The sequence below is a fragment of the Haplochromis burtoni genome, unplaced genomic scaffold (genome assembly GCF_018398535.1).
Source record: "Haplochromis burtoni strain Fernald_Lab_line unplaced genomic scaffold, NCSU_Asbu1 Contig_213, whole genome shotgun sequence".
In the NCBI taxonomy this organism is placed as follows: Eukaryota; Metazoa; Chordata; class Actinopteri; order Cichliformes; family Cichlidae; genus Haplochromis; species Haplochromis burtoni.
The window spans coordinates 397,244-415,166 of record NW_024582574.1 but is presented as its reverse complement, the minus strand read 5'-3'; the positions used below and the strand labels follow the sequence as shown (position 1 = coordinate 415,166).

At 41.0% G+C, this 17,923-nt stretch overlaps 1 protein-coding gene across 3 annotated transcripts in view; it reads right to left on the bottom strand.

The window, feature by feature from the left end:
- Window positions 1–7,919, bottom strand: part of tll1 (tolloid-like 1) — a 59,203-nt gene extending 51,284 nt beyond the window's left edge. Inside the window, exons 1-2 of one of the 3 annotated variants that reach the window (XM_042226473.1) lie at window positions 7,719–7,919; window positions 5,934–6,409 (exon numbers count right to left, since the gene is read on the bottom strand). In XM_042226473.1, coding sequence (XP_042082407.1) covers window positions 5,934–6,114 — 181 coding nt within the window. In that variant the 5' untranslated portion in view covers window positions 6,115–6,409; window positions 7,719–7,919. Of the gene's footprint in view, window positions 1–5,933; window positions 6,656–7,718 lie in introns of those variants that run through there. The other 2 variants (XM_042226474.1, XM_014338228.2) reach the window with 2 other exon arrangements.
- Window positions 7,920–17,923: the final 10,004 nt, after the last annotated feature.

Genomic DNA, 17,923 nt, shown 5'->3' with positions numbered 1-17,923 from the left:
GATGTGATTGAAGCACAGACTTGCAGGTTTAATTCAAGGGTTTCAACAAAAGCTTTGCATTAACTGTTGAGGAGCCATTTCAGCCATTTCATTATACAGTCTCAACATTTTCAAAGGCTCAAAATTAAATCAAAAATTGATTGACAAACAGCTCTTTTATAACCAGGTTACTCCTGTTCCTTTCTATGACAAATTAAGCAGATAAAAGATCTGTATAATTAGCCCAGTGCATTGTTTACAAAAAAGGAAGCCTGAAACACCATAGATGACAACTAAAGTGAACAACCATAGAATTATTCCCATTGTTAAGAAAAACAACAACAACAAAAGTATGGAGAAGGGGGGAAACAGTTCATTGTTAAAGTATGCCACGTCATGTATAAACCATGTTGGAGGTAACGTTATGGCGTCGACGTGTATTCCTGTTTGTGTAACCAGGCTACTTGTGTTTTTTATTTATCATGCAACTGCTGATAGAAGTAGCAGGATAGATTTTGAAGTGTACAGGGTTATGTTCTCTGCTCAGACTTAGCCAAATGCTTCAAAACTGATCAGACAGTGCTTTACAGTGCAAATGGATAATGACCTAAAGTTTATAGCAAAAACAACACAATAGCTTCCCCAGCCAAATAAAGGCCATATTCTTGATTGGCCCTGTCGGTCTTCCGATCTCATCCCAACAGAGCAGCTTCTATGTTATAGAAATGATGACAAAGAGAGCCACAAACCAGCAGCACCTAAAGGTGATTGCAGTAAAGGCCTAGCAGCACTTTGCATGGATATATTTATGTACAATGTATATCAACCTGTATATCAACATCAGATTTGTTTTCCCCAAAAATTGATAACAGCACCTGCTGTGCATCTGCAAGCCACTTTGCAACCTCCACCACAGTTCCTCCTTTTCATGCTACAGTATGTCTGACTTAATCCGTGTCCTGTTTATTTTGGATTTGTTTTGTTTGACGCTCTTTCTGCTGTTCTTCTTGACTAAAACAAATCTATCCACGAGACTTTCAAACAAGCACACCCTGCATCTTGTTCTGTGGTGAACAAGATAACGCAATTGCCTCAGACTGTGGCGTACACTTTAAATGGTTCTTTAAATCCCATGTGCCAGTATCTTTTATCTGCATATAAAATGAGAAACTGATAGAACAGATCCCAGTTATTTTACAGTAAAGTACAGTGTAGTATGGTACCTTATATATTCTACCATCACATCTGAATCAGCTTCAGCCAATGTGAAACAGTTTATGAGGTGATCCCTCCAATGAAAGGTTAAATTGAAGACTGTGATGTAACTAGCCATATTACCTGACTATGTGCAGTGACAATCTGCTTTAGGTGCACATGATGCAGAGAATAAACAACTTTGTTTCATTCATTAATTTCATTCATCTATTCTCCGAACTGCTTATTCACTTTAGCATTGTGGGAGGCCTGAGGCTATTTCAGCTTTCAAAGGGCAAGAGGTGAAGTACACCCTGGACAGGGTGGCATGGTTAACGCAGAAATATAGACGTTGGCAACTGTGACAGAGTTTTAGACTCACTGATTAATCTGACATGCATGACTCTGGGAGGACGTTGGAGCACCAGAGAGAACCCACACAGGCACAGGAAGAATATGCAAATTCCACACAGATGTGCCTGTGCCAGCCGGTGGATTCAAAGCTAGGACTTTCTTGCTGTCAAGCAACAATTCTTAACTATTTTGCCACTGTGCCACCCCTCAAACAAATTTTGTATAAAACATTTTAAATCTTTTAAGTCTTATGTTGTAACACCTGATCTCAGTGATGTGTCCATAAAAAAACAACACACTGTGCCCACACACACTCCTACGATGCCCGACTATTGTGTTTAAAGTAGAGAAAAGGTAGTAATGTCTCTGATTCCTCCTGAAGAAAAGACCCACAGCCTTTAGATACCGAGGTTTGTTTAGCTTTCACTCGATGTGTGTGAGGATTTTATGAGAACAGTGATTTGGAAGGAAGCATGAATGACTCTTGAGTGAGCGTAGGGGCACATACGTGTGCGCATTTGTGTGTGTGAGCGTGCGCGTATGTGTGTCATCTCCAGCTGAGTAGCAGGATGCAGACAACCAGGAAGAGATAAGCGCGGGTGAATGGAGGGAGCTTAGCATGTGTGTGTGTAGTGTGTGTGTGTGTGCATGTGTGTTCGTGTAGGGAAATCACTTCACAAAGACATGGAAGTGTGTGTTCCCCTGTCTACCAGCGCGGGACTCGGAGGAGATAAGCAGACAGCCAAATATTCCCCTTGTGTTTTCCCAGCAAAAACAGGAGGCGGAATACCAACCACTCAGACCGATGCCATGGGGTCAGGCGTGGAATGAGTCGCGCTTCCACTTCTTACAAGCTGCACATAGCTGCCAAGTCAGTGCATTAATTGCAACACGATTACTCCAGAAAATCTCAGGAGATGTGTGCGTGCGAGTGGGTTTAAATTCAGCTGCACATCAGCAGACACTTGTGTGTGTCTGTCAGAGGCTCTGCAGGCTCACACTGAAACATTTGTGTGTCCGTATCTGTGGCTGGATTAGCATATTGAAAGCTTGTATCTCAGAATGTGCAGGTAGATATTAAATGACATGCTCCCACACAGTACTAAGTGGAACAGTTACAGACATCAGGTGGTGAGGATGCAGGCATAAAACAAAAAACAGAATCATTTACTCGTTTGTATTTACAGTAGTGTTATTTTTTAGCCCAAGACTTGTGCATCTGAACAATCAACTGACACCATAAAATGATGAAAACTTTGCAAACTTTGAGCCAGATGAGAAGATAAGCAAACTGAATCTGCTGATGAGCATCATGCAAAACAGGCCAAAGCTCCAGAGCACCCTCCACACCAGTGGCTCTAAAAAAAATTTCCGCCTTCAGAAGCCGTAATTGACCCCACTACACACACATGCACAGCTTTCAGCAATTATTAACAATAAAAAATGACTCAAATTGAATTTTAGAGAAGTAAAGGTCATCAACATTGCATCACCAGACTTTATTATCTCTGCACAAATCTATCCATCCTCTTCCACTTATCCGATCCTACACAAATCATTCAAGTTAATTACATTTTTTTTTAACCTTGGTCGTCCACACCCCACCCACAGCAGTTTCATACCTCACCAGTGGGGCTGCATTCACAGTTTAAAAAACCTACACTGACTCTGAGATGAGATGGTTTTGTCATTTTCTTATTATAAACCAAATCATCAGAGGAGAAAATAAAAGGAGAATGAAATTTGGGGACTCAGTATTTAATATAAATGAGCTATACACGTTCAAATGATGTAAAAAGGTGCCAGCTGTCAAATGTCCAATAAAACAGAAATGCCTGAAAACAAATGGCACTTGTAAAATTATGGCTTATAAGATGAACGTATGTGTTGATTATTAGGAGTGTGTGTGCCTGTGTGCGTTTATGCAATTTGCTGCAAGAAACCTCAGCAGCTGAGTATAGAAGGCTCTTTATGTTCATCGATATTTTCAGAAAATAAATACATTCGCTGTGTTTTTTCTCTCAGTTATTTTAACCTTAAAGACTCGCTCGGTCTCACAAACATGCGTAGACTTACTGACTCCCTTTAACCTGCCGGGCTCCCATCAAAACACACACAAACGAATGAACGGTAAGTTCTTTGCATAGCTAAAAAGCCACAGAGACATGGGATTGCAGAGTCAACATAAAAATCACCCACATAGAGATCAGTGTGACATGCACATGAGCAAACACACATGCAGACACACACACACACACTGGCCAATGTCCACGGTTGTCAGGTTTGTGTATTTGGTATGGGAAGAATGTGTGTTGGTCAGCGTGTGGACGCTTAGCACTCTGGGGTGGAGTTCTTATCAGTCCAATGTGTCATCGCAGACAACATTAAGTACCACTAAAACACACATGGACACGCATGTACACAAACACACACGGAGAAAGACACACAAAGTCAGGAGGGTGTAACCCCAAACAAGGATCCAGATTTTAAAAGATGCTTATTTATTTTACACCATCCCAACATCCCTCTTATAGAAAGAGGAGAGGAGAGGGTCAGAAAAACCTTAAAAAATATATCAAAAAGATATTAAGTTAGATTATGAAATTCGTTGTTCTAGGCCTAAAAGCAAGGAGATCAACACACATATGTCCTATTGTTGGCGTTTTCTCTCTCATTTTGGAGCAAACTCGAGCACCTTGAGCCTACTGTGAGTATGAATTGCTGCTCTATATATGAAACTGAACTGCATTTTCCCTTTTACCTAAGACACAATTACTAGGTGCCAAATGTTTCTTATTAATGGTTTGTGCACTTCAGGGACAATTAGGGGAGGAGCCAAGTAGTGGCCAAGGGTGGCCAGGGCCACCACACAGTTAATTGTGGTCATCCAACACAACACAGGATGGAGCTCCACAGGGCACTGTGCATATACTCATCAGCCCTGAGGTACATGTATTCTTCTGTTTTACAGGAACACCTTTTTGCAGAACAATTTCTCCATCATTTTTGTTCCCAAATGAACAAAAACATAAAACCTAAGGAAAAAAAGTAATAATTTTATAGCTTATCAATATTTTAAAAATTAATAACTTGAGCAACAGCACAAGCTTGTTTTCATCAAGTGAAGGTAAAAAAAAAAGAAGCATAAGATGTATTGTCTGTATAAGATAATAAGAAGAGTGAGGATTGAAGGATTTAATCTAATTATTCTTTGGCATACAGTCATTTCCACAGTGGCTGGTGGTTGAATCCACTGGCCTGTTGGGCCTTTTCTGTGTGTTTGCATTAGATTATTAGTGATTCTTAATTGATTGTAGGTAGTGTGTCTGTCTGTTTCTCTGTCAGCCATATGACAGGCTGGTGACATGTCCAGGGTGTACCCTTCTTCTAGCGCTAGGACAGCTGGAAGAGGCTTTCACAAAAATTGTAACCCTTAATTGGATAAGCAGAAGAACATGGATGATTCACACCGCTGAAAACGTAATAATACCAGTTTCTATCTGGTGTATCTTATCTGGTGCTGCCACTGGTCATCATTACACTGGTAACAGTCTAAAACATTTCCCATATAGCCAGCCTTAATAAAATGGGGATATGTAAATGGTCACCAACAAATACTGCATTTAAAGGTTATGGTCCAGGCGCTAACAGAGGAGAATAACTAGGAGGAGAGGGACTGGTTAAGAGAGCGACTATATAAAATCCAAAATACCCCCCCCCTTCCCGCCGCCAATAAAAGACCTATTAAAAAAAATACACTTCTTATGTATAAAACTTTAAAACTTTTAAAAACTGGCAACCACTCGCTGACACAACAGACACATTTATTTTCGATTCAGTGAAAGATTTTCTTTCTTTTATTTTTTACACACAAGAAACTCGTTCATAGCGATTAAGCCACATCAGGGTGTTACTCCACAACAACTACACAAATGTTAAATGTTTATCACGTGTGCACGCGCATGTGTGTGAGAGACAGAACGTGAATCCGCGCCTGTGTAAATCCAGCTGTTATTTTTATCCCTGTTATTAGTTGACTTGACATCTGCACACGCGCGCAAACCTACACATCCAAGCGATCCATGCGCGCCACCAATATTTGGACTCTGGGGGATGCTTGAGCTGAATGTGAGCATGTTTGTGTGTTTGCATGCATTGAAAAGTGCATCAGACTTAACGTGACCGTCACCGTGGCATGCACGTGGCATGCATCTGCGAGATCGCCACAGACACCGACACCGGTTATGCGGTTATTGGCAGAAGCGCGCTGTCATCCCTCATACACACACGCACGTGCCGCCTCGGAGCCAGCTGTAGGAGGGCAGGATCACCGTGACCAGAGTAATAAATATAGTTCTTGTGTTACTTTTATAATTTAAAAGCTAAAATAAAGTAAAATGACTCACCAGCTTTGCAGGGGTCCTTGTAGTCAATGGTCTCCGCTCTCTCTTCCTCATAATATTCATAGTCTGGCTCCTCGTAGTCGAAACAGTTACAAATTGTAACTTTGCCCCAGAAAGTCAAGCCGGCAAGCACCAGTGTGATCCAGCGCATCTTACCAGCAAGTGCGGATGGCACACGGTCCATCTGAAGACTGAAATAACCAAATAACGGCCTCTCTGCTCGTCTCGTGCGCTACTGAGAGATGGACAATCCAATCTCCGAAGCACGGCGTTAAGAATTTATCGGGCCATCTTGAAGATTGGCGTCCTTTGTGACAGTCTGCTTGTGGATGGTGTAGGTTGTAGTAAGTTACCCTACTCCGACTGACTCTCCTCCATGGTTAAAGTACGCTGAGGTTTCCGTGCGTCCGTCTCTCAGTCAGCAAAGTGTCCGCTGAGAAGCTCCGCTGTCCTCCGCTGTGGCTTCGCAGGTGAAGCTGCTGCTAGACAAGCAAGAAAGAGGAGAGGTTAGGAGATCAGGGCTGGGTGATCTCTGAGCGTAAAGACGCACGGTGGTGTGTCTGCTGCTGCTGCACGCACGAGAATCATCCACCTTGTGTGTTTCCAACCAACACTCTCGTCCCTCGCCTAGCGCAATCTCTCTCTCTCTCTCTCTCTCTCTCTCGCTCTCTCTTTCTCTGTGTCTCTCTGTCTCTCTTTCTCGTGTCCGGTGGTGGTACTGTCTCTCTCTCAACCCAAGTCAGCGCACCGCCCATTCACACACACACACACACACACACACACACACACACACACACACACACACACACACACACACACACACACACACACACAACCGCACTGTTCGTCCCAAGTGGTGCAGAACCACACGTCTCTGTCTTCTTTTGTCTCCATTCAATGGACCATTCGCAGTCTTCTTCGTTCGTTTTTTTTAATGCGCAAAACTCCTGAGCCTTCTCTCTGATCTCAGCGCGCTGACCGCGGAGGAAGCCGCTCACTAATCATCACAGGCTTAATTGGACCTTTATTCACATTGACCCGCAAAATAAAGTGAACTGGCAGTAAAGAACCGGTAGCGGTAAAAGTAACACGGTGGCCACAAATTTGCCTGTGACTCTAAGTAGGTGTTATCTGGTTATTCTGAGGCAGGTGCCAAGTAGGTGAGAGCCAAACCATAAACGCCCAGAGGCAGGTAAGCTTTACAGTCATGACGTGACAAGTGGTCTTTTATTCTGGCCCCCTTCTGAGTTGCTGTAATAGTGAGAGGGAGAGGGACATCAGTTTTAAACCTTTGAAACTTAAATAGTGAATTTCAATAAATAAATAAATAAATCCCTACTGAACAATGGCCTTTAGAGTGGGAGATAGTCTGCAACCCGAGATAGATAGATAGACCAGTCTGCCATTCACCTATGATGTCTTCTCTAATCTCCCATAAATACCCTTGGCAGCAGTAGGTCGGTCAACAACCGAGTTCGTGATCCTCCGCTGCATCCCTGACATCCACAGGTCCAGCGCAGCAGCCTGAGCGTGTTAGTTCATGAAAAGAACGCTAAGAGCATTTAGGCAAGAGGGGGAGAAAAAAATCCTTTACAGTCAATTTCATTTGACGCAAAGTTGTCAGGAACCACCCATAATCTCCCCCAGTGCTGCCTATACACGTGCACATGCACACACGGAAGACTACAGCAGTAAAAATAAAACCCCAGCAGTTGTTGACAGACAGTGAACACCTTGCCAGTGTAAATCCTCCTGAGACAAGCTCACCCATACGTCTCCACAGCTTACCTGCTGCGTTTACCTGCCCGGGGCGCGTTGGATTGCTGCGGAGCCACATAGCGACCCATCGTGCTGCAACTGTGGGGACTTTCTCCGGAGTCTCAGGGGGTCTCGGGGTGTCACTCGGTACCGGCAGTTTCAAACGTGCCTGACTCCCCCCATTTATTACCGGGAGATTACCGGAGCGCTGTCTCTGCCGCTCCCGACTAATCCTGCCCTCTGGGAGAGGTAGCGGCGCGCTGACGTCACGCCATCAATCCAGCCGCAAGCTGTCCACTATCCACGGTTGGACACAAATCCCTTAGAGCATAGGTGTCAAACTCTGGCCCGTGGGCCAAATTTGGCCCGCAGCCTAATTACATTTGGCCCGCGAAGCCATACCAAATTACTATTAGAGCTGGCCTACTGGCATTATACAGCTAATGTATATATTGTTTAGTATTAAGCTTTGCTTGTTCCACATTCAGTTTTTCAGCTAAACTTGTCCATAAGAAAAGATTCATTCTTATATCTGGAGGAATATATATATATATATATATATATGCAAGAATTGCACTAACAAGGATAATAAAAATAAATAGGTAGATAAAGAAAAACTTTGGGGAGAGCAAGCAAACTGCCATCACCAGCAGGGTGTGCTGAAGCACTACTGCTTAGCTCAGCAAAAAGTTTGGCAGGTAAATGCCACGAGCCACTACTCTAAGCCAAAACGAGCTCTTGCCCTCCCACTCCACATTTTCAACCATTGTACAAAAACAAAAGACAAATGAAATTTTAATGAAATAAAAGTCAGCACAGCAGCACTGGCTGACACTTGCTTGTGTGTTTTCCAACCAAGTCACCTTCACTCAGCTTCATTTCACTTCACAAGTTTCTACTGGTCATCCATGCCTAGGGGTATCTTATAGTTTGTGACTCACTGCACTAATCAGTGTGTTTAAGTGTGCAGTTGTTAACCGCAGGTCAAATACATTCTTTCTACATCCATGTTATGCCGATGCGTGTTGATTTGCATAGACGTTTGGGTGAAGCTGGTGGGCATGTTGTTGTTTTGGGAGTGCATGTCACAAGACTCGTACTTACCACGAGAACAGTGTTGAAGTTATTTTAAAAAGCCTCCACACTTTACTTAGTGTTTGTGTGTGTGTGCGTGTGTGTTTAGTGCTTATTTGTGGTCTGGTTTTCCCTCTCGAACACCTGCAAATTAACACCAGGGAAGGCATTTAGTGGCATTTTTGGCCTTTCAAGCCACTTACAGTCCATCTGTGTGGTTACTACCCACCAAATCTATTCAGCAAAAACGCTTCCTTCTTAAATAGGCTCCAGCTATTGAAATTAATGCTGTGTTCAGGTATTTGTGTCCCTATTTAAAGCACTTATCGATCAGTGAAACTCTGTGAAAGTACCTCGCCAGCATTCTGACCCAGCGCACTGACCACCACTCCTCCCTGAAGCCACACTCTCTCATATCCAAACACACACATACACCCGCACACAAATATCAAGAGGAACCCTCAAACAAAGCAGCAGCCCCTCGAGACTCCTCCAAGTGCTGTGGTCTGCAGGTATTGGAGCACTAATATTAGCTTTGTTTCTAGATGCAGTAGAATTGAACTGCACCAGGTTTGCTGCACACTACTCTGACTTCAAAGATATGCATTATCTGAATCAGGCATTTGAGTGATCCACTCTGGTTATAACAGACTGTTTAAGCTATCTTTGTCACTCATAGAGTCCCCAGTTACCTTGAATTAATTCTGCTGTAATCCATAGAAACATATCAAATCCACAGCAACATTTCCTACACTGCCGTTCATCTATATGAAGACAACAGCCACATTTTCATGATATTCATGTCAAAATATTACATTCAGCTTTGATGTGCAACATATTCATCAACCTGATGAAATGCTGCTAAAAACAGAGATTTTGACCCAAAATGTGACTTGAATGAGATTTAAAGCACGACTTATCAAGCTGAAAGAAATCTGTAATGTAAAAAATGTATGCCATAATATGAGCATACAGCTGTTTTTACTTAAATAGATAAAAACAGCTGCATGCTCTGGAAGGTGGACACAGTGGTGGTGATGGAGCATTTAGTTATGTTTATTATGTTAAGTATGTTATGTATATTTAGCAGGTTTCCATCCATCCATCCATCCATCCATTCGCTTCCGCTTATCCTTTTCAGGGTCGCGGGGGGCGCTGGAGCCTATCCCAGCTGTCATAGGGCGAGAGGCGGGGTACACCCTGGACAGGTCGCCAGTCTGTCGCAGGGCTAACACATAGGGACAGACAACCATTCACACTCACATTCACTCGCACATTCACACCTAGTGGTAATTTGGATTATCCAATTAACCTATCCCCACAAGTTGCAAGCATAAATAATACATGTACACTACAAACGCCCCTAAATCAATGCATACAGCCCTAAATGAGATCTTAAATCTGAAGAAATTGATCATTGCATGAGAATCTTATTTCTGATGACCTGGTGTATCTCTTTGTTTACTGCTACAGCAGTATAAGTAACACAACATGTAGTGGTACACTGTGACGCCATGTTACTGTAAGCATTGTTTTATTTATTTATTTATTTATTTATTTATTTATTTATTTATTTATTGTCATTGTCAGAGAACAATGAAATTGCATTCAAGTAAGTCAAGTAAATATCATGTATATTCAGGTAAGCTTTTGTTGCGATGCAACCTACTGAGAACCTGTACTTAGTACTCATAGCTGGTGGATATATCATACAAACAACGCAACTCTCTTTTCCTCCTTTTGCTACCATTTATTCTATTTGCATTTATTTTTGTTGGTGGTTTTTTCCACTTGATGCAGGATCAGCAGATCATTTCATCATTTCATTCAAATTTCTGACTTTTCTTCATAATTTAGTTTCTGTCCTTTCTTGGTTAAAATATTTTTTTAAATGGCTCATTTGTGACGTAGCACAGTGCTTTGTAACGGAAAGCATGGCTAAACATCGGTCAGTCATTCATCCAAAATAAACTCCTTGACTGGACTTTAAGGCCAAAGACTTCAAGGGTCAAGTTTTTAACCACAATAACAAGTTTTTAACAAGCCTGGGTAGTTGACTTTGTGGTAGGACTTGACTTAAGCGGTCAAAGAAGTGCAGGAGACTGATGCTTTGCAGTGTAGCAACTGATTTATTCACCATTTTGTGACCCAAACAATATTTACAAAGAAACAAATAAGAAACTCAACTCCAAATTAACTCAGTTCAAATAAACATAACTGAACTTAAATCAACGGAAACTAAGGTCAGCCTGCACACAGCTACACTGACCTGAACCTTTCTCTTCGAACACCTGAGTTTTTCTGCTTAAATAGTCCACTTAACCAAACAATTTCTCCTCTGGACTATTCCATTCAGTAGGTAAGATGAACATGATTATATTCAAACCTCTACTGCCACTCTTTACTAGCAACATAAACTCTATGGTTTAATCAATACATATTACATCAATGAATGTATTTCTCCATAAACCCTCTAAAATCAACTTTATTAAATTACAAGAATTCTTCCCCTTCTGCTCTTGGTCTCATCCTGTGACCTCAGATGAACCCAGAAGCTATAAAGCAGGAAGTAAAACTACATTTCCTCCTTTTGTTTCTGGAAGACAGGTAGGTAAGGTAAGTTCTAAACAATACAAATTAACAGTTGAAATAAAGAACATGTTAACTTAACAAACTCGTTGGAATTGATTTAAACCAAGATGTTATATTATATAATCTGTAAAAGTGCAAAACATAAACAAACACGGGATAGTAGATGTTTGCCTGTTGCAGACTACATATGAAATATGGTTTAATCAGAACAAGAATGCTGACTAAGAATATGGACAAATGGTCTTCTCACCCACTTTGTCACAGACTCCATAAAACAGTAGTATTTTTCAACACTGGTAACCTACGTGATTACAAAGACATTTCCTGTATACATTTTTTGCCCACTAATCCTTCATTTATTATATCTGTAACTTTGTTCATCCCCTGCTGTCCTCTAGTTGTTTTTCGCTGTTTTTTGTTGAAGGCCTCTTAATTCAATATCTTTTTTTTTAAAAATGTTTATAATAATTACATCTCTGTATTTATAAATAGATGTAATAATTTATTTACTGCACTTTGGTCAGTGAAATCTGTGTGTAAAAATGTGTTTATAATATATGCCTTATAAATAAATGTTTACTATCTTACTTGCCTACTTATTTAGTTACTTTTTTGTACGAGTTTATCCCCACAAACTGCATTGTGGGAGCAAGAACCCCCAAAGAGCAAGTGATGCTGACCGCCTTTGATCGAGCCGGAGAAACTTCACCTTTCTGTATCTTTCTTTATCCTCAGGGCTTACAAAGCTATGACCGCTAGTTAGCTAATAAACTAAATTCAACTATATAGAGTGAACTACCTAGTCACATGAGGCAAGGTGTGAAAACAGGTGTAGGTTTTAGTGGACTTTAGATAGTTATATTAGTCCCGGTGTTAGATTCAGACCTTCCTTAGAGTCTTTACCAGACAGTGTGCTTGCTTTCTTAGGCATATCAAAACTGTTATATAAAAATAATTACCTACTCTTTTATAAAATAAAAAATAAACGAGAGTCCTTGGTTTCTTAACAGACACCACTGAGACGATAACCTCTACTACAGCATGAACATCATACTCTTGCCCGACCTCTGTAACTTTCACTGAAGTAAATTAGTGAAAGATAAGTTTTGGATAGCTAATAAAAGAGGGGGACAGGTTAGAAGGGAACAGGCAGAGGCGGAAAATGAAGACAAAGCTAAAACGATAACAATACCTTAGGTAAGAAAAAAGAAAATATTATGTGTTCTCCTAGGTCTGCTGACTGTGGAAGTGTCCTAAGAGGTTTATGAAATTCCTCAAGAGGAAGCAAAGAGGTGGCCAGAGACATCCATCACCTTTTGACTAAAAGACAGTCTGCTGACACCACAACAGAGCTCAGCAGAGGATGATGATAATGCCTGGATATTGCTCGGTAGCTTCAAAAACACGTCGAGGCAGTTTAATTTCCTCATAACTTTTACTGCTGAAAAAGAAAAACAAAGCATACAAAAAAAAATCTCGAAACAATGTGAAACTTGAGGTTTTTATTTTTAAGTTCAGCAGCAAAAGGAATGAAGGCGCCCATGTATGCTCTCTGTCCGTGTTACTGGAAAGTGCATATATATGCAGCACTCACATACAAGACACACATGGCAGCTACTATGTGAAGTGGCTCCTTATGTAAACAGAGCGAGCGGAGGGAAGACGAGGTGTGGAGAGGAAATCCTCTGCATAAATGCCAAGCTGTGCGTGCCATTCGCTCTCCCTTGTTCTTATTTCCTCTTTTCTGCACCTCTCATGGCTCTGATTCTGCTCCTTCATCTCTCCTCCGCTGCCTCTCGTGCGGGTGTGCGCGTGCCAGTTTGGAAAGATGACACAGACCTGCTTTTTGTCTTTGTGCCACCAGAATTTGCCGACACGGGAGAAGAAGAATGAAAGCAGGATGCACACTGGTGTCAAAAGATGGCCGCAGCTGCAAGGAGGTAGAGACGGAAAAACATATGCAGGAAAACGAGGAAGGGAAGATCTCCCAGTAAATGCCTTACTGTAAAAGGGTCAAAGGGGCTGTTGAACCTTTACACTCTTATATACAGTGTCTTAGATTCTTCCTTAGCTGTGTTCTGTAGGGTTCATGGATATCTTATTTTTTGATCTCAAATCATTTGCTGGTACTGAAATGTATTTAGAGCCTAGTGATGATATATTTATCAATGAGAATATAAAAGTGACATCTCCTATTGGTTTTGGACTTTGAACTGTTTTTTAGAACCAGAAGTTACCACATTTAGATTGAAGGGTGGAGCGCTAAGTTGTGCAGGTACACAGACACACGTATCAGCTCATTTATAAAGGCTGCAGACTAATAAAACACTGGAATTTCACCATAGCCCCATAACCGAAGCCCAACCTTCTCAGAAGGTCTGTGCTACACAGCAAGCCAAAAAAGAAATCTGATAATCCATTAAAAATGCCCCAAAAGGCACCGATGACTGACCCACAGGTCCAGTTCAATGATTTAAAGTCGGAGGACAGGTGACTGGCTCCAGGACTATCAGTCATCCCTAACTCAGTTATCCAGATGCAAAAGTTATTAACAGGAAAAACCCTCCTGGAGCATAATGTGTCCCTGATCAGGACACATTATGCTCCACATTTTTATCGACTGGGTTAAGGTTTATTATTTAGTTTTTTGTTTGTTCTTTATCTACAATATGAAATTAAATGAAGAATATCCAGACACAAGATTATTGTCTGAATTTTGTTCAGATTGTGATTTTCTATCATCGTCCTCACCTTATGACACTCACTTGGACTTATTGAACTAATATCTACGTTTGTTTGTTTTTTTTTAATTTAAAAAACAACTTTTTGTTGATCCGGTAATTTTTGTCATTACTGAACAAGGAGGAAGAAAGTTGAGTTGAATGTCGAGTTAGAATTTGGGGAACAGTAACAGACAGCGCCACACACCGAGTGAGACCACCTTAACAGACCAGCCACCTTGCTTCTCTGAAAGCTGAAGATGTTGAAAGTGTGTGTGTGTGTGTGTGTGTACAGTAGCCATTTGCTGACATTGCACTTCTTCTGGAACTTGTTATTGGGTGTGCACTTGTATTACTCGTGTTATGGAGACATAAATCTATTTACGCTGTCATAACGTGGAGGCTCAGCTTTGTTTTGGGGGGCAAAAAAGCAAGTTTTCATAACATGATTTACCAAATTTTAGAAGAATTGATTTAAGGTAATGTAAGACTACACTAGGGTAAAGCTCCAGGAACTTAATATAAGTCAATGCAATGTCCTCAGAGATATGGTAACGCAGCTGTATGATCAACGTGTGTGTGTGTGCTCTGGCCTCTGCTTACTGCAGATATGCTTCTTTTCAGAAAGGCTATAGAAATATGCAGTGTGTGTGTGTGTGTGTGTGTGTGTGTGTGTGTGTGTGTGTGTGCGCGTGTGTGTGTGTGTGTGAGAGAGAGAGAGAGAGAGCGAGAGAAGAGAGTGAGTGAGTGAGGGTTGATTTGCTGTACAAAGATCTTTTAGCTGCAAAATCAGCTTTGGCACATTGTGAGAACCAATGTTTTCCTCAAAACTGAGAAAGAAGTTCCTGTTAACTGAAGTCAAGCGACAGACCATAGACTGTGTAAAAAGTTAAACAAAGATCACATTTTAAACCATATCTTGAGACCCTTTGTTGATAGCAGCCTGTTGAAAAAAAAAAACACATCATTTATTCACATTTCTTTATTTGAATCTATTAAAAATGCAAAAGATAACACAGTGTGAGAGGCAAATTTGACATTTGTATTCATATTGTCACCAGTAGGTCAGGAGAGGGGTACAGCAGTGCACTGTTATGATTTGGGCCTTGATTTTGGACAGTAGTGTTGGAGGTCAAATTTGATGGAATTATAGACAGAAAAGTGTAATTTGGAAGATTTTGATCCAACATTTGGAAAGCATCTAATTGGCTTCTTTTTCAGCATGCCAAATGATCCCAAACTGCTATTAGAGTAAGATGGATAGAAAAACACACAATATAACACTATCAGTCATGGATTGGCCTCACCAGAGCACGCACCTCAACATTACTGAAGGGTTGTGTGGGATCATCCTGACAGAGAACAGAAGGGAGAAATCCTCATATCAAAGATCAAACCCAGATTCAGCTCAGAGTTAATACCACCAGTTTGAGATATCAAAATGTGCCCACAGTTCTTGTTGAGTGGAGCTTTTAAAGTTCAGAAAATGTTCTTGTTGCGTCTCAAATAATTTTAACTGAGTCAGCATGAACTCAGCTGAAGACAAGTTTTAAAATTTTGACAAAAAAATAAGTTACCGAATAAAAAAAAATTGGGAGTGTGAAAGAAATGTATGTACTGAACCTCTGAGCCCGCTCTCCTTCTCTCACAGCTTATTTACCATCTTATTCACCTGTAGGCTGATATAAATCAACAAGTCGATATAGATCATTGCAACTCTAATAATCAAGGAGTTTTAGCATTATTATAGATTACATATATACAGGTTCTGAGGTGTGATTTATCGTTACCACTCCTTACACATGTATCACAAAAGAAGGAGCAGAGACAGATCAGTTACTCCTCCACCATTTGTATGAACACAAGGCTGCATTACATACTTTCAGTGAACCTGAGAATAAAACAGGTCTATATTTTTTAGTTTTTACTTACCAAATCATTCTTGGGTCATTTTTAAAATAAACAGTCTAACTTTGTTAAATAAGCCAAACATTTTAACAACAAATGCAATCAGGCTGTGACTTATCAGATTTGTGACTTAATGGTTTAATGACTGAGAGTTTGATGGTGAACCTTTACAGAGGGTGCAGAAACCTTTAAAAGATTGTAGTCTTCATGTGCAAACACTTCTTCTCTGTGTGATTTGTCAGGTCGTCAGCACACTACTGTCATCTGCAGGATTTAAGAAGTAATGACAAAGATGTGCTGTAGCTGCAGGAGTGTAAAATTAGACATGCAACCAAACAAACGCATTCATAAAAGTCCTGGTTTTCTAAGTGTGTGTGTGTACAGAAAGAACATTTCATCCTGAAATGCAGTAAAACTGAATCTGTTTTCAAATAAATCAGTAAAAGTCACGATAAACACCTCCATGCTGTTTTCTCTAGTCAAACGTCAACATTGGAACCTCATAAATGATAAACAAGAAGCCGACCCCCTATTTTTTGTTATAAATCGCTCCAACACTTATCAAAATATTTGCTGATTACTTCAGTCCAATAATTAACTAATTACCAGCACAGTGTCATCGCATTTTTTACTGGCCCCAGTGCCAAAACAAATAGGTCTTCCTGCATTATTGATGAGGGAGGAGCTGTCTAATATCACGTTTGACTGATCAGATTAATGTCCTCTTCCCTCTCTCTCTCTCTCAGCAGGTCCCCTCTGTGTCCCGCTCTGCCCTGAAGTCAGAGCAGCTTGATCAATGGTATTGATGACAAGATGCTAATAGCAGATGCTAATAGGGTCGGTATGAGTAATAGACCGAGGTTGCCATTGATCTGCAGAGTTAGCATCTAATGCTAAAACAGCTGATTCAACCGCATAGTTGGACTAAAAGTGCCACCCTTGCTAGGTGTGTGTGTGTGTGTGTGTGTGTGTGTGTGTGTGTGTGTGTGTGTGTGTGTGTGTGTGTGTGTGTGTGTGACTGCAGGGAGTGAAAGTTAGATAACAATGCTTAAGGCCATTTTTTTCTACCAATATGAAGGCACAATATGTACAAGCACGCAGTAAGATTTATATCTAAACACAAAGCTGAAGTCAAACACTGGCACTGGTTTGTCTATCTCACATAAATTATGTCCTCCCTTATTCAAGATTCATAACTTATTAGACTAGGCAAGCAATTTCAATCCAAGAACTTGGAAGTGAAGGGGTCTTTTGACAGCAGGTTTTAGTCCTAATATGAAGCACAGATGCTTTTAATGACATTATTGATGGCTCTGATCTTTTCAGAAATCCTTGTAAGTTAGGAAAGAAGGAAAGCGAGCCAGCAGAAACCAGAACCGTGAAACTTGGTGGAATTCATCCATCTGTAATTTTAGCACTGGACAGCGTTTTTCCTGCTGTGAGATATCAGATGTCCTTCTGTGAAAACAGACTTCTGAGTCAGTGAACACAGGCTGCTTTAAATCAAATCGGATTTGCCCTTTGTGGAGGTAAATATATGGTATAGAATAAATAAGCTGTAATATCAAAGTAAAGTTACACTGAGCTAAGTATCTCCAGACAGGCGTTCAGGTAAGTTTCAAAAAGGCTTTTACCACAGGGCCAACATCCCAACCTCCTTTAGCTACAGAACAGGCACGTTTCTGGGAGTGTTGGTGTGAGAGTGGTTCAGTCAGATTTACAGGTAAGTACAAGGCTGGCTCATATATCTCATATATTCAAGAAGCACTGTGAGCTGACAAAGGGGTCAGGAAAGCAGTTCAAAGATGCCTGAGCTATACAGGCTGAATGTGAGTAGAGCCACAATCTAAAAGTGAGTGCAGACAAGAGTCAGGTTTAAGTGCTGTCACTGAAAGACAAAAAGCTGCCATGCCAACAACAGGTGTGTCCTCTCTGGACCAC